General features: G+C 38.3%; 1 protein-coding gene across 1 annotated transcript in view; it reads left to right on the forward strand.

Annotated features, from left to right (window-relative positions):
• The window catches only part of dscamb (Down syndrome cell adhesion molecule b), a 174,289-nt gene that overhangs the window by 117,354 nt on the left and 34,853 nt on the right, over window positions 1-22,082 (forward strand). The window contains exons 7-12 of the mRNA XM_077207616.1: window positions 2,640-2,936; window positions 5,962-6,234; window positions 8,897-9,175; window positions 9,359-9,478; window positions 11,315-11,494; window positions 21,730-21,926. Coding sequence (XP_077063731.1) covers window positions 2,640-2,936; window positions 5,962-6,234; window positions 8,897-9,175; window positions 9,359-9,478; window positions 11,315-11,494; window positions 21,730-21,926 — 1,346 coding nt within the window. The remainder of the gene's footprint in view (window positions 1-2,639; window positions 2,937-5,961; window positions 6,235-8,896; window positions 9,176-9,358; window positions 9,479-11,314; window positions 11,495-21,729; window positions 21,927-22,082) is intronic.

Genomic DNA, 22,082 nt, shown 5'->3' on the forward strand with positions numbered 1-22,082 from the left:
CCTGCAAGATAGACCGAGAATGCATTTTACGCCTGTGTCTACCCACTCTCATCCTGATCTTCTCTTTTTTTAGTGTATGTATCCCGTAGTTTTTTTTCCATTTGGCTTTTCCCTCGTCTTCTGAACAACATGCAACAGTAAATTAAGATAAATAAAGTCTGGTACTAACACAAACTATCTATGATGCTTATGACTTTAATAAGATACATGGGTGTCGGAAGCAAAACAAAAGTGGGTTGGTCCTCCCTCAGAAAAATGTTACTGGAGTAAATGCCATTTCATGTATTCTGGTGCCTTTTAATTAAACAAGTAAACTAAACTTCACTTCACGTTGTGCATTAAATGCACAGCTATCCGTGGATTATCCCGCTGCTGATACCATGGTAATTTGCCAGCATTGACAATTTAAAGCTGTTATTGATGTTTGCAAAGCAATATTTGACTGGAAGGGTACAACGGGCGGTTATTTTCTTCAGTTGCGTCTCGTTGAGAAATATAATGATTCTGCAGAAATGGAGTTTAATTTATTAGGGCATTCCTCAAGTGGAATGGATTTGACTGACAGCCCTCTGAAAAGCAAACAGACATATGCGCTGACGGTAAAAGTGAGTGGGTCCAGTATAATTGGTCTTAAAAAGTGGGTAGGTCTTGTCCCATCCATGTATAATGGTTCTGACGCCCATGATAAGATATTAAACTCACCATCGATTCCCATTTTCTTGGCAATTCCTTGCCACAGAACTTCAAAAAGCTCTCCGTTTCCAGTCACCAATGGTAACAAGAACTCAACATCCGTTCGCTTCTCTCTTCCAGTATACTTTTCTATGGTGTTTACACTGGTTTCTAAAGCAGCTTTCTGCGCTGTGGCACCACCAATCTCACCCTTTTGTGCAATAGCAGCGGCTACGGGACGTGATCTAAAGCAGAATAAAAGATCTGTCGCTACTTCCATTTCAATGCGACTTGAATTTTAATGACCTGTGAAGTTGTGGAGTGCTACTGTGAACATATACTGTACTGTATGTGTAACTGTGCATGTGTTTTAATGTAAGCCTCTACTGGACTGAAGCTACTCAGCCCTGCAGCTGAACAGATTTGTGGCTTCAGCTCGGTTGCTGGGGCAACTGTCACCTATTGCCACAAAACTGCATACAGAGGATATTGATAATCTATAATGATGTTAAAACCCCCCAGGATGATCAGAGAGTAAAGATTTCAATGGCACCAAGCTTGAAAACACAGCTGTTTCTTGTTAAGTGTCATGATATAAGAAAAAAGGGCTGAAAAGATTTTCAAGAAATGTCTGGCTAGGTCAATTGTATTTTGCATTGTCCGTATTTTACTGAGAATGTGAGTCAGTTTCATAATCCCTTTTCTATGTGTTTTGTATCAGGTTTTGGGTCATGTTGTTGGATCTAAATGTATTAAAGTTGTCCTGACTTTTAGCACGAGTACTGTCAGATCGATTAATCGCGATTAATCACATATAACATACAAGTTTGTGTGAATATATAGATAATATTCACAAACTTTTCTGTTAGATCTGATTATTCGCGTTTAATCGATTTAACAGCACTACATAAAATATTTGAGAAAATTCAGAATATGCAAAAACTTCTCTTGGTTTTTAGGTTTTGTAGATGGAGTATAAATATATTTCTGAACATACTACTGTCATGTTAGCATTGCCTTTTGACCCGTATGATCTACTAACAACAAACAGAGTAACGGTTTACTCACGAGTAAATTACCTACAGCACTCGAAAAAAGAGCCACCCAGCCCACAATGCTCTGCTATTAAAAAAAAAAACATAACTTAATATTCAATACAATTAAACATGCTTTTTTAAAGATAAGTCTTTATCCTCAGGGTTTTTTTTAAAAGATAATACGATTTTTTAAGTATTTTATTGATGATACCAGCGATTTAATTTAAGATACAAAAATCTGAAATATTAAACAGATTAAACATCACATTTAGTTTATGAACAATGTGTCACCTCAAGAAAAGGCTGCTCAACAATCATAAGTGTATATTAAAGGGATAGTTCACCGAAAAATGTAAATTCCGTCAGTAATTACTCTCCCTCATGTTGTTCAACCCCGTAAGACCTTCGTTCATCTTCTGAACACGAATTAAGATATTTTTGATTAAATCTGAGAGCTGGATCAATCCTCCATAGGCTTCTAAGGGATTGAAACTTGTTCCCCGAAAAGTTATTAAAGACATCGTTAAAATAGTCCAAGTGACTACAGTGGCTCAATCTTAAGTTTATCAAAAAAGTATTCTCGTCATTTGGTAAACTTAAGATTGAGCCACTGTAGTCACTTGGACTATTTTAACGATGTCTTTAATAACTTTTCGGGGAACAAGTTTCAATCCCTTAGAAGCCTATGGAGGAGTGATCCAGCTCTCAGATTTAATCAAAAATATCTTAATTCGTGTTCGGAAGATGAACGAAGGTCTTACGGGGTTGGAACAACATGAGGGTGAGTAATTATTGACAGAATTTTCATTTTTGGGTGAACTATCCCTTTAAAAGTAATTTTTTTAGACTGTTATTTCTGAAATAGTGATACGTAGCTAAATATTGCATCATTAAACCATCTGTCTACAAATTTGCCTTCCACTTCTCTAGACGGGACACCAAAGATTCTCTCCGCCTTCAGCGAGAAGGTGGTGAGCCCGAACGAGCCCATCTCGCTGGTGTGTCACGTGAAAGGAACGCCACTCCCCACCGTCACATGGACCCTGGACGAAGATCCCGTCATCAAAGACAGCAACCACCGCATGGACCGCATCATCACCACCGAAGGCCACGTGCTCAGCTATCTGAATGTGTCCCACACACAGGTCAGCGACGGGGGCGTCTACCGCTGCACCTGCAACAACTCGGCCGGATCGGTCTCCTACCAGGCTCGAATAAACGTAAGAGGTGCTTGTCAGATCAGCTCCTCAAAAACACCCACACCACACCACACCACAACCACACAAAACAAGATTGTCTGTTTTCTATATGGAGATTGTAGTTAGAAGGAAAATCTTAGATTGTAAATGCAGTGCAGCCTCCTAAAAGTGGTGTTCTCAGTGACAAGGACTTTATGCAAATGTGCAGATTCTCAATGTGAAGTCAACCAATGGGAGTAAAGTTTGAGATTGCAGTTGAGCATGGGTGCGTTCCACTTCGCTTATAGTCTGTTAACTGTCAGAGTCCCAGTAGTTGCACTCTCACATATTTTAGTAATCGTCATAAATTAGGTATCATTCGAATGCGTAAACACTCAAAATGCATCCTGTGAAAACTGTTTTGAAATTGGACATTGCTTTACAAAGGGTACTTTAAGGGTACCTTTTAGCAGGCTTAAATTTAGTGAAGAAATCTTCTAATTTGAAACACAACTTGGTAAGACATATGGCTCTGGATTTATAGCAATTTTAGAGTCCAAATTATATGGTAAAATATATATTTTGTATAAAATACAAAATGCTTAGTTCAATCATTTTTTGAAGTGCATTAATCTGCTGAGTCTTCTTTAAAAGGAGACCAACCTTAAGTCTGTATTGGAAAGCATTCATGAATTACAACCATTTAAGCTCAAAAAGGGACAGTCAAAGGTTTAAATACACAAACTTCCCAAAAATTTTTGTCATTTTGAAGTTCGTTCCAATTGGTCAAGTATGTGCTGATCGTTTATATGGACATCCACTCAATTTTGACAATAGCACAGATGTTGACTCATTTAGGCAGCTTCATGTACCATAATGCAACACGATTGTGATGTCACATCACCCCACATGACTCTAGTGCATGATATATGTATTATTTTGAGATTTAACCACACAATACTTAATACACATAATATAATGGTTAATTGTATTGATTTATTATTTGTTTGTGTACTTTTAGATTTTTTTCTTTCCAATATCCCCAGCTATAGAAAGCTACATCAAACAAATTCTAATGGAAAAAATATAAATAATGAATAAGCTCCATAGCAGATTGAGTTGATCAAGGGCTTAGGATGATCCGTTTCGACCCATTGCAAGGGTTCTGCCAGGACTGGGCACTCGTGCAACGTAAGCTATGACGAGTCCATGAGACGGAGTTAAGTTAGCGAGAGAAGGGCATAAAAATGCGAAGTGAAATTTTTGGTGTGACCAATGCAATCCAATCACCGGGATTTTGCCAAGTAAGACATGCTCCTGGGTCATCATATTTTGTTGATCCTGGAACAACATTCCAGTCTGAAAATTTAGTCCTAACCTTATCCATAGCCCTAAACCACACCCTACCCATAAGTTATCCCTTAAATCAGAGGAAAATGATGAGTGAAAAACACTGATGTAGAAGCACATAACCCTGGTTCTAAGCCTAAACTAGACGTTAACTGTAAACCTCAAATTTGATTGGTTGATTTGAATGTTGTTCCATGAACAACAAAGATGTTTATCCACGAACATGTTGCATTTGGTGAAATCACGTTCACCTCTAATGCACTTAGTATAATAGCCTCTACCTAATTTTGAAAGGAATAGGAATGAATGGTGATTAGATGAATGGAAATGCTAACGGATTGAGCTCTCCAGGTATGATAGACTTCCTCTTCAGTCAAGCTCTACTGCCTTCACTCCCATTGGTTGTTGATACTTTGTGCTAATTTAAAACTCTGTTTACCCGATAAAATCTGTCATTATTTACTCACCTTCATGCCGCTCCGATGTAAATGACTTTTTGTCTTCAGAAGAACACATTCCGGTACAATCCATAAAATCCATAGTCCATGTAATCCAAGTTCGTAGATTCCTTAAAGTTTCAAGCTTCAAAAACCATGCAAAAGGAATACGGTGATAATCCATATGACCCCATTATCTTCAGAAGCATAACTATAGGTGTGTCTGTGTGAGAAAAATACAAATATTTCGAAGTTTTTAAACTTTAAGCCATCTCTTCATACTAACTGTCAGCTCAAGTTTCACAATATGCTTACATCACACTTCACAACGTGCTGACGTTTACTCGTATGATGATGGGCTGGAAGCAATGGATTGTTGTTAAGTTTAAAATATTTGATTTTCTCTCTCTCTCTCTCTCTCTCTCTCTCGCTCTCTGTCTCTCTCTCTCTCTCTCACACACACACACACACACACACACACACACACACACACACACACACACACACACACACACACACACACACACACACACACACACACACACACACACGTTTACTTAGCAATCTGAATGGGGACATTCTATAGACGTAATGGTTTTTATATTTTACAAACTGTATATTTTATCCCCTTACACTAACCCAACCCCTAAACCTACCCATCACACAAAACTTTCTGCATTTGACATTTAAAAAAAACTTGAATTACTTAATTTTTATACCAGATTTACAAATCTGGATGATATACTTTTTTGTCCCCAAAATATAGCACACACACACACACACACACACACACACACACACACACACACACACACACACACACACACACACACACACACACACACACACACACACACACACACACACACACACACACACACACACACACACACACACACACACACACAAGCGCACGCACCCACACACACATTAACTATGTACGCGTGCCAACTTTGAGGGACTTATTCACTTGCATTATATGGACTCAAAGAGATTAATTATTTTCATAAAAAGCACCATTTGTGTTCATCTGAAGAAATAAAGTCATGTACATCTGGGTCAGCATGAGGGTGACTAAATAATGAGAGAATTGTCATTTTTGGGTGGAGTATCCCTTGAAGTTAAACCCTCCATGAGGGTTTGAAGTTAGGATTAATTATTTTAGCTAGTTAGTTACTGTCAGAATATGTATATAATAGCTGAAAACTAAAATATTTACACGTACTACATAAGCCTATCAACTGACATTCAAAGACTCTGTATACTGATAGTTCTTTCTCACAACAGGCCCTGCCAGTATTCGACCAATGAAAAATGTCACTGCCATTGCTGGGAGGGACACGTACATTCACTGTCGCATCATTGGTTACCCTTATTACTCTATCAAGTGGTATAAGGATTCCAAACTGCTCCCTTTCAACCATCGCCAACGTGCCTTTGAGAACAACGGCACACTGAAGCTGTCCAATGTGCAAAACTCGGACGAGGGAGAGTACACATGCTACGTGCTGGTGGATCCAGAGAAACAAATTCACAGGAGTGTTCATGTGACAGTGAAAGGTACTGCTTGTGCAGACAGAAGTCAGCCATTACCCAGACAGCAATATAGTGTCGGCCCAGATCCGGCCCACATCTGGTACACGTGGATTCCACACTATATTGCTGTCTGGGTACATGAAGGCTAGATTTTAAGTGAGTGATCTGTGTCATTTTCAATGATGTTTGTTAAGGCTAGCATAACTAGGGTTATTACTAGGACTTATGACTGGTGATTCATAAAACCCTAACCCTTAAGCCCAAAGTATACATCAGCCATCCGTGTTTCGCGGCGGTCCATGCACTGTATGCGTGACGTATCTTTCTGTCATCAGGAAGGTCCACAGATGGTGCTCGTACAGCAGTGCATGTGTGAGTGATTTGAACGCTTGAAATTAAAAAGTCCACTAGATAGTGCACATGTCTTTCTGTGCTCACAGCCAAAGGAGTGTACCATATTGTTCCGAATACAAGACAAAGTTTTTTTCTTAAAAGTACATCTGAAAAAGCATGGTGTATGATAGGGCCCTTAAAGTTTTTCACCATTTTTAATAATTATTTGTGTTTAATTGTTCAATGGATAATTTAAATGTTTTTTCCGTTTTGACATATGTATATTTGAAATTGCAAATATTCCATGTAATCTCTCAATCAGTATGAGTTTATGTATCAGCTGCATATGTAATGCTGTTCACAATAGTTTTACCTGTATATGTCAAACCACAGAACATTATAGCCTTTCAAAAGAATTGCATGTCATTTACCAATTACAAAATTACTGTAAATTCTAAAAAGACTGTAGTTACTCTCATTCCAACATGACATAAAAGCTTTACCTCAAAGCACAGATAGAACACCAATTGCAATAATCCAGACATTTATCTTGTTAAAGTTCAAATAGACACTAGTTAAACTGCAAATATTTGATCTTGCTGTTATGTAATATCCAAGCAAGCATCTGTTTTTGTAAGTTCAGAGTCATAAAGATAGAACAAATGTGATTGAGTTAGCTAATTTGCTCCATTCATGCTTAAAATTCAGAAGTGTGCGTAGGGATTCCCTGGAGTCCATTATCCCCATTTTGTTGTGAATTAAATAAGCACTGAAGTGCTGCTTTATTCCAATGTTATTTTAACTCATTGATTCTCAAACGCGACAGGCTGACTAGCATCATGCTTGCGAAGTCTCCCGGGGAACGCATTATGCCGAAATTACTGGGAAACGAAAGGGTGCTTTTATCGTCGTCTTTATTTTGTCTTTCTTTGCTCTTTTTCTCCCTCATTAGTTTACATTATGCCTCCTCCTCTGTGAAATCTCTAGATTCGGAGCCATAATGATTTGTTATGAAGGCCGACTGGAGCCTTATTATTGCAAATCACAGATGATTGTACATGTGTGATTACATATGTTCTGTCCAATAGCCCATATCGTGTGTGTTCTGAGCCATTTTGTCAAGACACTAACCGCTGGTTTTATATGTAAATAACATTTAGCCAACGATTATATCAAAGCTTGCTGTTTGATATTGGGGAGGCTGGGAGAATGTAACTGTACACTGTTAAAAAACGATTTGAAATTTATGGTTAAAAAATGGGAGTTATAGTTCACAGAACTTTACCATAAAAATGTGTTTGCAATGGTTTAAGTATTACAGACTGAACTTAAAAGTGCATAAGTGATTTCTGCGAAACGCTGTTGAAAGTGGATTAGGCCGAGCAGCACAACATATTTGTAGCCAATCAGCAGTAGGGGGCGTGTCCACTCGTGATGGGGGCGGAGAGAATGAGCCAATCAGCGGTTGGGGGCGTGTCCACTCATGATGGGGGAGGGAAGAGAATGAGCCAATCAGCAGTCGGGGGCGTGTCCACTCATGATGGGGAGCGGAAAGAGATAAGAAAGACTGTAGAAAGAGAGATGGCTGAAAGACATTACAAAAGAGAAAAGGTCTGCATTATTTTGCTTTGCTTCAGCTATGATAAAGAGATATCCACTCTTGCCTTGCTTGTTTGTGCATTTTGTGGGCGGAGCAATGAAGGGAGGGGTGTGTTTGTTTGGGATTTCAAATATCAAAATCGCTTACTGCACCTTTAAATTTACAGTAATAGTAGTAAAAGTTAAGAAGGTTCAAAAAGGTTCTATATTAAGAAAAATCTATTAAAAGATTACAAAAAACGTTCATGTTTAACGGGTTAATTTCTTTTCTTCTATTTATAACGGGGACGAGGCCAGAAATGTTCAAGTGGGTTGGCCGGCGTTCATAAAACAGGGTGGGCAAAGCGTAAAGTAGAAAACTGCATGCTAAATTATCAACAACAAAAAAATAACGCAGCACCGTTTTAAGTTTAAAGTTTCAAAATGGCAAATCAGTATTTTCAAACAAGTATAATGACAGTATAAACATATGAATTAATGTTCTAATAATTAGATAGATTGAGAAAATGTTTGTACTTACCTTAATATTTGTCAGTACAGTAATGCAATTAAATATCAAGTTTAAGTATCGACTGATTGATGTTTGCTTTGCCATTTTCAAATTCAACTCCACGTCCTTACGTCGTAAAGATAACATTGATATAAAATCTTGATATTTTCAATATCGGGTTATTTTTACCCCAGTGTACTGTACCTTTGCTGTTGTATTATAATAGTTTGTCTCTCTCTCTCTCTCTCTCTCTCTCTCTCTCAGTGCCCCCTCTGATCCAACACTCTGACTCTCAGAGCGCTTCCATCGGTCAACGTGTCTTCATCCCCTGTGTGGTCATATCCGGCGACCTGCCCATGTCTATAACCTGGCACAAAGATGGACGACCGATTAATGCCAGCCTGGGTGTCACCATCGACAATATAGACTTCACCAGCTCATTGCGCATTTCAAACCTGTCGGAGATTCACAACGGCAGTTACACATGCATCGCCCGTAATGAGGCAGCAGCCGTCGAGCATAGCATACAGCTCATCGTTAAAGGTTTGAGATCATTTGGGTTATTCTTTGAATTTATTCAAACTTTTAACAAAGTTTTATTTTTACCAATAATTTTTAATGAACTTCTTTTTTGGTTTTTGTTCTAAAAGTCTCTAAACCCTGATTTAAATCAATGTAATTTTATATCATACATCTTTTTAATATTCACATTCTTTTTGTGCTCAGTTCCACCACATTTTGAGGTACAGCCAAGAGACCAGGACGGCATATATGGGAAGTCGGTGATCCTGAATTGTTCAGCAAAGGGAAACCCAATTCCCACTATAGTATGGAACCACTCCAAAGGTATGCTAGGATTTGAAATATATAATTGTATATTATTTCCTGTTAAATATGACCGTCTATGGACAAAGATGCAATGAAATATTCTTCACAAACGCAATTCCAGGTCACGGTTTTCTCCAAAAACAAAAGAAAAAAATAAGAAATTCAAATATTCATAAAACAAAAATGAAGCCAATGGCATGTTTTTGCATTGTTTTCCTATCATGATTATCATTATGCAAGGTCAGTATTTTTGGCATTGCTTCAAAAATAATATACAGTAAATATTTTATTTTTTACACCAACTGTTTTCCAGCTATTATTATTATTATTATTATTATTATTATTATTATTATTATTATTATTATTATTATTAATCACCTTTTACATCATTACTCATCAAATCCTCAGTAAACACTGTGGGTGTGTTGATGTTGGCAGGCACTGAGTTGCAGCTTTATTGGGAAAACAACATACATTTACATGTATTAAATTTTATAAAACACTGCCATTTGTGATGATTTAATTAAAATCATTGTATTTGGGGCTGAAGAAATATTACCATAAATAGCTGCTGTTCTAAAGTCATTATACAATAAAAAAAAGAGGCTTTTGGTTCTCACTAACCCATTGTTTGTGTTTGGTTTTTGCTGTGAGATCTCAAAGGGAAGGCAGGATCATGTAATGAAGGGGCTCCTGAACACACATTTGGTGTGGTGGACATAATTTCAGTCAGGCTCTGGTAGTAATGTGGTTTAGGGGTTGTCTGGACAGGTGGGCTGGGCACAGGTGTATGTTTCCATTGAGGCCATGGCCAAGGAAGCTGGATTACTGGATTAGAATGGGAGCAGGTGACTCGCTCGACCTTGATTCCTCCTGAAGGACAAGGAGCGTTTGAAGCCCGCTCTACACATTGTAGATGAAAGCTCACAAATGGAAATCCATATACACAACAAAAAAGAGGGCTGCGCATTGGGCGAGTAGAGTTCAACAGGGCTTGGATGAAAGAATAGAGGGCTAGATGAGGGAGTCTATGAGGTTGAAGGGGATATAAGTGCATTGTGGCATTGTCGGTAGAGGAGTACTTTTCTTCTATTTTCGGGCATATTCTCTGAAATCAAATGACTAGATTCCCTGAATTAAAAGTTTCCTTTATCATTTTCTTAACCCTCACATGAAATAATAGTCCAAAAAAAATGTTTTAAATGGAACTGTTTTTTTTTTAATCTAAAAAGAAATGTTTGCATATGTGTTTTTTAGTATCAGATCTGATAGGCTTTTTGGGTGATATATGAATATGTATCTCATAGTTCACATATCTCACATTTGACATTACAGGAATAATGTTAACGCTAATTAACAATATCTATTGATTTATAACAGGTACAGTAGCCTATATACAACATTTATAGATTTTAAAAAGAGTATATAATGAAACTGTGTTCCTTTTTTCTACACACGTTGACAGTCAAGATGATTTTATTTTGTTATGGCTTTGGCAGATTAAGTTGCTTATTTGGTATTATGTTTTTATTTCATAATATTGAATCTCACAGTATCCTCTAATCCTAATCCAGACATGATATAAAACAATTCCCCTCAGATCTTTAAATCCAATAAAGAAATCATCAAATGCAAACACAAAAGCATAGCTTGATTGATATGGATCATGAAAAAGAGTGTAACGCTGATGGATTATCAGATGTCCCAGATTACAGTAATACATTTATCAGCCATGAAACAGTCATTTTTATTATGCTATTGGATTCTTTAGATGTGATAAGTATAATATAAAAAAATATACTACATTTCCTAATATACAGTGTTACATTGGTCCTTTTCTGTGTTGTGTCACAGGTGCTGGCGTACCTCAGTTCCAGCCCATCGCCTTGAATTCGGGTTCACGTATCCAGCTCCTGGAGAAGGGCTCTCTGCTCATAAAACACGTCCTGGAGGAAGATGCTGGATTTTATCTGTGCAAGGTCAGCAATGACGTGGGAGCCGATATCAGCAAGAGCATGTACCTCACCGTTAAAAGTAAGACCTTGTCAAGTGAAGCGCGTGGAGTGTATGTGTGTGTCTCCAAATGTGTGTGTATATGAATGAAATGATGTATGGTGATTGTGATGTATCTAAATGTTTTGTTTGTGTAACTTTTTTTTTTTTTGGTCTGTGCCACTCTATATAGGAGTGTGTGTGTGTGTGTGTGTGTGTGTGTGTGTGTGTGTGTGTGTGTGTGTGTGTGTGTGTGTGTGTGTGTGTGTGTGTCTGTGTCTGTGTCTGTGTCTGTGTCTGTGTCTGTGTCTGTGTGTGTGTGTGTGTGTGTGTGTGTGTGTGTGTGTCTGAGCCCGAGGGTCTTCTGCCTTGTTGACTGCTGTGTGTACGGTATTGTGCTCCTTGGTGAACTGTTTATTTGTTGAGCAGGCAAAAACTTACATCCCCTCCATTAAACCCACTGCACAGCATTCATGCCCAGTCTGGCATGCGGGAAAGACCAAACCAACAGAGCAGTGCCACTCGTAGTCACATTACGTCACATTCCTTTGGTCTAAACATCACCACCAATTTAGATGAGGAAAAATGAACTACTGATAATTGGAAAATAAATAGAGACGTTAGAAAGAATGTTTATGCTGCATATGTCCATGCCATGAAAATGATTTGAGCTCCCTTCAATGACAAAAAGCACCATAAAAGGAGTCATACAACTTTTTGCATTTTACGTTTGGCGTCAAAGTGTGAGCAGCCCAGGACAAAGCCTTGGGGAACACCAGAATTTAAGCGTTTTATTTGTCTGCACCTTAAAAATTTAGTATTATTTTGCTGGTGAAATTGTCAAATTGTGCATTAAAATACACTCTAAAAAATGCTGGGTTGTTTTAACCCAATTTTGTGTCAAATATGGAAAAACCCAAATGTTAGTTAAAAATGTGAGTTAAAAATGTTATGTAAAAATTAACCCAACGGCTGGGTTTTGTCCATATTTGACCCAAAGTTCGGTTAAAACAACCTCAATTATTATAGTTTAGTATTCTGAGTAGACTTCGATATGGTTTGCTTGCTGACACTGATATTTAAAGAGCGGGATGGCCAGTAAAATGCAGTAATTATAAAACAAATGAATGAATTAACCCTGCTGAAAAATCCAGCATAAACTAGCATGAATTGGTCCAGGCTGGATTATGCTGGCAACAACTGGTATCTAGCCAGATGTAAACAAAATTGATGAATACAATTCATCAATTTTCATAAAAAACTTATTTTACACAATATTTACATTTGGCAGACGTTTTTGAACCCATGACCCTGGCGTTGCAAACGCCAATGCTCTACTGTTTGAGCTACAGGAAAGCTGTAGAAATTCAGTTTAAAATGCGCAGAATTTCAAGATCTGTATAAATGGTCATAGTGGAAATAGTATCCATGTTTCATGCTGTTGATATTTTCTATCTTCAGTGATCTGTGACTCAGGGCCTTTGCAAAAGTGGTCAAATATATTTTGTATATTTTCCTTGTTTTTCCATAAACATATGTAATGTTCCTAAAGATACATTTACTTAAGCAACACATATTAAAGAAATAATTCAATCCAAAATATAAATTCAGTCATCATTTCTTTCTCCTTCAGTGGTTTAGCCGAGTTTTGTGAACTGGGTCAGTTGATTCATTAAAAAAAAAACTCAAAAAGATGATTCATTCATAATTCAGAAACTGCTGCTTCTCTCATGAATTCTTATAAATGCATTTTTGCCTGTTCCTCACACAATTAATGTCAATTAATGTCAAAAACCTTTTTCCTCAAAAGAAGAAGCAAAAAATAGATGTAATATACTAAAATAATATAAAAATATTATATAATTTAAAAGAATAATTAATAAAAACATCTTTCTTCATCTTTTCTTTTCAATTTGTCTTTGTAGTGAATTATCCTAGCTTGGCATCCTGTGCTATAATTGTTGCTGCTCTTAAAGGAGTAGTTCACTTTAAAAGTAAAATAAGCCCATGATTTACTCATCCTCAAGCCATCCTACAGTAGATGTATATGTCTTTGTTCTTTCAGACGAATACAATCAGAGTTATATTAAAAAACACCCTGACGCTTCTGAGCTTTATAATGGCAGTGGATTGCAACCATTGCAACCATTGATTTGAAGCTCAAAAGAGTGCATCCATTCATTATATAGGAACTCCACATGGCCCCGGATAATAAAGGCCTTCTGAAGCAAAACCATGAGTTTGTGTAAGAAAAATATTCATATTTAACCGGCCAAACAGGCATATGCAGACTACTTGTGACGTGGCATAGCGTAAATATCAGCAGTGCGTCGCGTTACTCACATAAGTTGCGCTTTAGGCTTAAGTGGAATCTGTATGTTGTTTGGCCGGAAGCTAGTTATTTTACTTTATAAAGTTTTAAATATGAATATTTTTCTCACTCAAACTCATCACTTTGCTTCAGAAGGCATATATGGAGCACTTTTATGACGGATGGATGCTTCAATCTGATGGTTGCATTATACTGTAAAGCTCTGAAGCATCAGGGTGTTTATTAATATAACTCCGATTGCATTCGCCTGAAAAAAGAAAGTCATATATAGCTAGGGTGGCTTGAGGGTAAATCATGGGCTGATTTTCATTTTAAAGTGAACCCCTCCTTTAAGACAAATTGCTTATGAGACAAATTGCTAAATGTATAGAAGTCATATTACCTTACACAAATTAGCGTCTTAAAGAAGTTATATATATACGAACATATACATAGTGGAGAGAATATATGTTCAATTGCAGTCATTAGGCTTGATAGAGAGTGTGTTTTGCTTTATATTGTCATCTTACTCGTTGTGTGGCTCTGGTGGCGCTCTCTCGTCTTCGGTATCAGAGAGAGCACATGCTCAGACTGTGACCAATTGTGCAAGAAAAAGGGGGAATTGCTTCAGCATGGCAGCTTGCTGCACTCCACCAACCACACACACACACACACACACACACACACACACACACACACACACACACACACACACACGCACACGCACTCGTGCTGCCCCTCCCAGCACAGAATGTGCCTCATTCCATTGGCCTGCACAGAGAAGGCAGTGTGTGTGTGTGTGTGTGTGTGTGTGTGTGTGTGTGTGTGTGTGTGTGTGTGTGTGTGTGTGTGTGTGTGTGTGTGTGTGTGTGTGTGTGTGTGTGTGTGTGTGTGTGTGTGTGTGTGTGTGTGTTTGTGTTTGTGTGTGTGTGTGTGTGTGTGTGTGTGTGTGTGTGTGTGTGTGTGTGTGTGTGTGTGAGAAGGGGGTAGATGGCCCATTCAGGCGTGGCAACGTGACGAGGTGGCCTAGATTCCCAGGGTGCCCCTGTACTGGTGATAAAATGAGGGCTGAAATGGATGATATTCACCCAGAGTTGCTGCTGCAGCCGCTGTATTCATACGGCATGATATGCCATACACACTAATCATATTCAACATGGCCATCAAAGTGGAAAACACAAATGGAGTTATCATAGTTAATACATACCCGGCTGTAAATGCTGGTCCAAATTGGCAAGAAATATTTTAATGGTCACTTGCCATGTGTGTACTGAAATAATCTGAATGATCTGTGATTGTCATTAGTACAGATTTACACACTATATAAAAATATATAAATAATACCCTTTTTTGGCTCCAAGGTCATATATAATGAGCCTCTCCATCAAACGATCATCTTTCATGGTTTTTAACCCGCATGCGTCTCTTAACTCCACTTATATGCTTCGTTGAACTGACAATAAAGACCATTAAAAGCTACATATGTGCCACGGTCTGACTCATCTTTTTTTGTGTGTGTGTGTGTGTGTGTGTGCGTGTGGTTGTGTGACACACACACACACACACACACACACACACTAAAGTATATATTTTTTAAGAATAATAGATTATTAAAATATGGACTTAAACAGTAAAGTAAGAATAGTATTATGTATTTTGTCGTATGCACCTGTTTACTGTTCACTACTAAATGTATGCCCTTCGTGTCCTTTGTGTGCTACTTTCTATTTTCTGATTTTCTAATCTCAAAATTATTTAAATTTTACTTATGTTTTTATTTCTCCTTCCTTAAAAAGATGCCAGTTCTGCTTTGTCAGCTTCTCTTTGTAGTGTTACGAAATATAACACATTTATATTGCACATTTTCATCAAAAAAACATAGGCAAAAAACATAGGCAAGCAATTTATGCCAAAAATTGATCAAATGTATACTGTTCATTGATGCATTAATACAATTAATACAACACAAATGGAAATGTAATTATGGTGGTGGAAAAAATATGAGATGGGAGTAAAAATTATATTTAAATGATTTTGCAATTTTTGGTCAAGGTCTTGTATTGTGAATGCAAGAGTCCAGCACTCTGTAAAGTCTCCTCCAGAACATCCCAAACACTTTCAATCATTTTAAGATCGGGACTCCGATCGGTGCCGATTCATGTGTTAAAATGATTCTTCATGCTCCTCACAACCATTCTTTCACAATCTGAGCCTGATGAATCTCGGCATCGTCATCCTGAATATGGCCATGATTGTTATGAATGAGGTCCACTAGAGGCAAGCTGGTTGAGAACCCAAATGCAACTTTAATTCAAAACATAAACAAACATAAAACCAGTGCATGGCATGAAACTAAGAACCAGAACCTGGACAAACATTCAATACTAGACAAAGACACAGGGCAAACATGAGGGCTTAAATACAAATGCTGCGTCCCAATTCGCATACTATCCGTCCTAAATAGTATTCGAAAATAGAATTAGTACGTCCCAAATCGTAGTATGTTGAAATGAGTGTTTCATAGATACCCGGATGGTCTACTATTTCCGGTCAGAATCTGAAGTGTAGATCGATGCGCACTCTAACGGCTGATATTGCCCACAACCCATCGCGTGTTGGACGAGGATTCGGTTAAAACTACAAACACGAGTGAAAAGTGTTAAAAAACTACAGACATGGAGGACGCGCGAGTCCGGTGGTTATGAAGAGAGGTTTAGATAAAGGGATTTGAGTGATTAATTATCAGTATCTAACCTGACGAAAATGAACGTATTCAGTGTTGTCCACATTATATTGCATCTGCAGCAGCATTGTGAACTTTTGTAAAGATACGTTTAGCCATTACCTTTTAAATGCATCATATTCAAATTGCAAACACGAGAGTATCCGCATGAAAGACCCACGACTGGCAGATGAACGTGCTCTCCGAAACAGTAGGACATCAAATTTCAATCAATCATCAAATCTGTGATGAGATGATTGACAGGGCAGTTTACGGTGACAGGATGCACGCAGCACGCCACAGAGCTGTCCATTAAAGATAGTATGTCCCAAAGCTTGCCTACTCTTTAGCTACACACTCAAAAGTATGTACTTTTTCTTCACAAAAAGAGTACATACTTTTAGGGCGTAGTATAAGTAAGCGAATTGGGACGCAGCAAAAGACTAATTACTAGACAAGGGACACCTGTGAACAAAGATCAGACGATTAACCAATGACAAGAAACATGGCAGGATCACATGACAATCAGGGAATCACATGACAGACAAGAACAAGGAACAAGACACAAACCCACACCGCGACAATGATGTTTCTTCCTACATGGCTGTTTAAGAAATGAAAACCTTCACACTCCATCAATTAGAGTTAGAAGAACTGTTGCCAAACATATAACATGCTAGAAACAATAATCACTGCAATAATGATCCAATTTTTGACTCTAAAGCATTTGCATGTAAATCCAAACAGCGACTTCTGTTTTTTTTTTTGGCCGGGCAGTGTAGAAAGGGGCATCAGTTTACTGTCGGGAACTTATCATGGCATGCCACGCTGCCACATTAGACAGCTTTACTGATTATGATGGGTGCTTTTTGCTTTTGTCGGATTGCACCGCTCACATCTGGACGTCTGGTGTAGATACGGTGCAAGTTGCTGTTTGAACGGGACATTTTAGAGACTCACGCCTGTAAGTAAATGTGGTTGTCAATCCCAAAAACTGACAGTGTGAACATAGCCTAAATGTGTTGATAACAGTAATTAATTATCGAAGGGATATTTGTATAAATATCTGTATGCAAGCCCCTTGTGTAACTGTAAAACTGTCAACCCCATTACCATGAAGGCGTAGCTTTTTACAGTTTTATAAAAAGTTTACTTGATTTGAAGATATTTACTACAATGTTACATTTTCAAAACAGAAACTTTCTTACTTCATAGAATGGCTATGAAACACATTCATGTTGTTTGTGAAAAGATAACATTTACTCATGTTGTGCAGAGAGATATTTGCCCTGGTGTGTTTAATAATAGTTCGGTGCTGTTCTATGGCTGCTGAAATGAATAAAGGGAGATTTTGTTGTATGTGCAGTTATATCTGCCATCAGCGCTCCCCCTCTCTCTCTTTATTACAGGAGCCTGTAATATTGCTGGATATTAAAAATATACATCAACTAAGCTGTTATGGGAATAGCATTTAGAGCCCCTCTTGCCTGAAGCCCCTCGGCTGCTGACTGCAGGACTTTAAATTAGATTATACAAACTCTTTTGGAGGTGTACTGAGGAGAATTTCGAAGAACTAAGGACTTCCCATATTGTGAGTTTTTTTTTTTTCATTATCAATGTCTTCTGCCACAGCATATGAAATGGACTGGGGAAACTCCTGCATTTATATGTATTTAGTCCCCTCAAAGTTGATTTTTTTAAGTCTTTTATATAACTAAAGACTTTAATATTCCTTGTTTGTGTGTGTTGCTCACTACACCGAAACGTCACACATGTGAAATTCCTGGTGAAGGACTACACTGGCTTTTCCCATTGGTGGATCTCTCTTTAGTATTATGGGTTGTGTTACCATGGAAACCGAACTCACAGTGACGTCCACTTCCATATGTACGGAGCCCCATGACATGTGGACAAAAATATAAATATTTTGTCCAAGTTAAGAATTCTTTCTCTTATTTTAGTTAATTGTGGCCATGATTTACTAATTCGTTCCCATGTTTTAGTTCTTTTAGTAATCAAGAATTAAGTCCCACGACTTATTAATTATATTGTGCACACTATTTAATAAAACAAGGGAACAAATGATTACATTCTGTGCATGATTTACTTAAAGCGAGGGAACCAATTAGTAAAACTTGCTGACGTATTAGTATTTTTTGTATTTTGAATCAAAGGTTGTAATTCATCTTGGAGCTGGTTGGTTTGTTTCAAGTCCTAGAACTCTTTATTGAAGAATTACTTAAAATTTCTGTAGAGAAATGAATGGCAAAACAAAGTACTTCTGCTGTATGCTTTGAATTAGCGATCTGTAGGTAAAATAAAAAATCTCCACCATATGTTCTGCATCTTACTTCAGATCTTCAGGGAAAAGCATCCTCCGCTAAAGAGCAGTAACATTTAGAGAAGGCGGAGGGATATTTTCATTTTTTAATGTGTCGCACTTAACATTCATGGTTGTCATGCAAAATAAATCAGCGTTCTCTCGTATGGTGCTGCTGCGCGGAGCTTGTGAGTGAATAAGAAATGAGAGTTAAACATTCACAGGCCTGACTCTGACACTCTCCATCATGTCAACTTCTGCCACTTCACAGCACACTAAACCCCACCAGCTTACACATGCCTCGCGCAGCGTGTGTGTTCGTCTGCCTGTCCTTCAACTGGTAAATGTTTGGGCTGGGCCGTATGTCCAAGGTGTTACACCACGTTCTTCACGTCTTTGCTTTTTTGGGACGCGTTTTGGGACATTTTCACATTTCTACAAAATGTTTAACTAGATAACAAACATTTAGGCCGTTTGTCCACCAAAGAGTCTTTAGCCAGCTGAAAACACTAGATGCTCTGCTGAAAACACCGAGCTGTGGGCGCTTGAGAGCGTTTTGGCAGCGCAGCATTGTTTTTTCAGTTGAGACGCTTTGTTTGTTATGATACGGAATATCCGCGAAAGTGTTGCTAGTATCTCATATCACACATATTTTGTTTCTGTGTTGATTCTATATTAAAATGTCGATACAACGTATTTTCTCTGGCTCTTGTTTTAAATGATTTTGTTCCGTTATTATGCTCGTTGTTGTCGTCTGTTGACGTTGAACAAGCAGAATGTGTGGCGTTTGGTCGTGTGACATTTGTCCCACCCCTCCTCCACTGTGATTGGATGGTTGGGTAAAAAGTGACAGTGATGAAGGCCGTGTGTCCACCAAAGCATTTTTTCACGCAGCTGGCGTATTTTTCCAATTGTTTTCAATGGGAACGCCGCGTTTTTTAAACGCCATGAGCGTAAAGAGGCGCTGAGCGTTTTTTTCACGCTGAAGCGCTGAACGCCCGGCGTTTTTTACAGGTCGCAGAGAGTTGAAGAATGTTCAACTTTGGGTAAAACGCAGCGCTCATCACTGTCACTTTTTACCCAACCGTCCAATCACAGTGGAGGAGGGGCGGGACTAATACCACACCGACCAAACGCCACATTCTATCTGTACAACGACGTCAACCGGCAGAGCTAGCCGATCAAGATGGATGAAGAATACATTTTTAGTATGTAACAAATTATCTGCGAAATCAGTTACAAGTAAACTGTGCTGCGGATATTCTGTATCATAGCAACGCATCGTCTCAACTGAAAAAACGCAGCGTTCCCAAAACGCTCTCAAGCGCCCACAGCTATGCGTTTTCAGCAGAGCGTCTAGCGTTTTCAGCTGGCTAAAAACACTTTGGTGGACACACGGCCTTAGAGGTTCTGATTCCCCCCATTAATCCCTAGCAATTGATACGAAGCATCACAAGGTATTCACCACAGGGCCCAACTCTTGCACATGTTGGTTTGGTGGGTTTTAATCACGGTATTGCTGAGCAAAACAAGCAGAAGGATCTATATGAATAATCGAAGTGTGCTCATCTTTTAATCATAGCCATGCCTGCCAGAAAGAGAGACAGATCCCTCAGACCGCTCCAGGGTAACAGGGTTTCAGACGGGGGGTGAGAATGCTCTCACGGCTCTCTTCATGTCTGCGCTTTGCCGTGTGAGCTCAACAAGTTTGCTTCCAGCTCATTTACTTCATATGAGGTGATCCGGTCACTGCCCGATTGAAACTTAAACTACTTTTGAAGTTTTAAGACAATTATGGAGCAGTGCCAAGGTACCAGTGATGAATTTAGACCAATTTAGTTGGTTATTACGGGTTGGGACGTTTATTTTGAGAGTGTGTGATCCAGATGTGCACATGTTTTGTTGGCCATGTAATATAATCTGTGTGCATAGACTTCAGTATCACAACAACCTCATAATGCCAGACAGTTGTCAGTGCTTCAGTTCTTCTGATTTGCATATGAGATGTGCCGGCTATAAGCTGAACGTTTATTCAAAGAAGGCCATTTCTGACTGAATTTCACAAAGACTGTTAAGAACATGTCCAAGTCACATTTCAGCCCCAAAACACAAACAAGAAACACAGAAACTGAATTCTGTTTTAGGACTATAATGATGTTTTGTTTTGTGAAATTGTGACATGCTTTCATGGCATTTCAGCATTTTGTCCTCATTATGTGAAAAAAAAAAGAAAAAGACAAAAATATACTTACTAGTAATTACTAGTCATTACTGTAGTACAGTCCTTATTTTAAATAAATAAATATTTTTAAATATGGACGGTATGAAAATTTTAGTGTAACGTTGAATTTATACAACGTACATGAATGTAAGAATATTAAATTATTTGTTATGTCCTAACAGGCATGGAGTCCAGAAGTTTGTGTTAAACATGATAATCCATATTATTCCAATATCATCTGAAAATGTCTCGAAGAGTATATTTTGTGCTTAATGGAAGCCCAGACTCATTTTATACCGAGGATTTGTCCTGCTTAATGTCACATGTTTGCTAGAAATAGTGGCATTAGTGCAAATATTTCCTTTTCATTTTCCACCATAACCTTTCTTTCTTTTAAATTGTTTAAAATCCTACATAAATCTTATTTTGTTCATGGATTTCTCAGTGTGTATAATATTGCTATACTTTGTATATAATTTACTAAAATTTTCACATGATGGAAATGAGAATTATGCAATGATTGGCAAAATTTCTTGTGCAAAATCCTATTCGGCTAAAATACAGGATTTGTGCAATTTACAATACTTGTACATGTTTTATGATGGATGTCTATCTCTGTGCTGAGCATGTGCTTTGGCTGGGTCGTCACTGATGTTAAATAAGATGCAACGTCTAATGTCCATCCGTGTCTCTGTCTCTTCAGTTCCTGCTATGATCACATCTTACCCCAACACCACACGGGCGGAGCAGGGTCACATGACTGAGATGAGCTGCACTGCTCACGGGGAAAAGCCCATCAAGGTTCGCTGGGAGAAGGAGTCTCACATCATCAACCCGGACATGAGCCGCTATGTGGTTACAGTGAAGGAAGTGGGCGATGAGGTCATATCCACCCTGCAGGTGAGCAAAGGGCCGTCCACACTGAGAACGCCATCATACGCCTCGTTTCCAAGAGACACATTCAGGTTTGCCCTGATGGACTTGCGACATCATTTCCTGTCATTTCATGTCCTTAGTTTCAACATAAAACTTGCGCTTGCAACTCATTTATACTTC

This window comes from Siphateles boraxobius, unplaced genomic scaffold (assembly GCF_051911475.1).
Source record: "Siphateles boraxobius isolate OS27281-9 unplaced genomic scaffold, OSU_SipBor_1 6, whole genome shotgun sequence".
Taxonomy (NCBI): domain Eukaryota; kingdom Metazoa; phylum Chordata; class Actinopteri; order Cypriniformes; family Leuciscidae; genus Siphateles; species Siphateles boraxobius.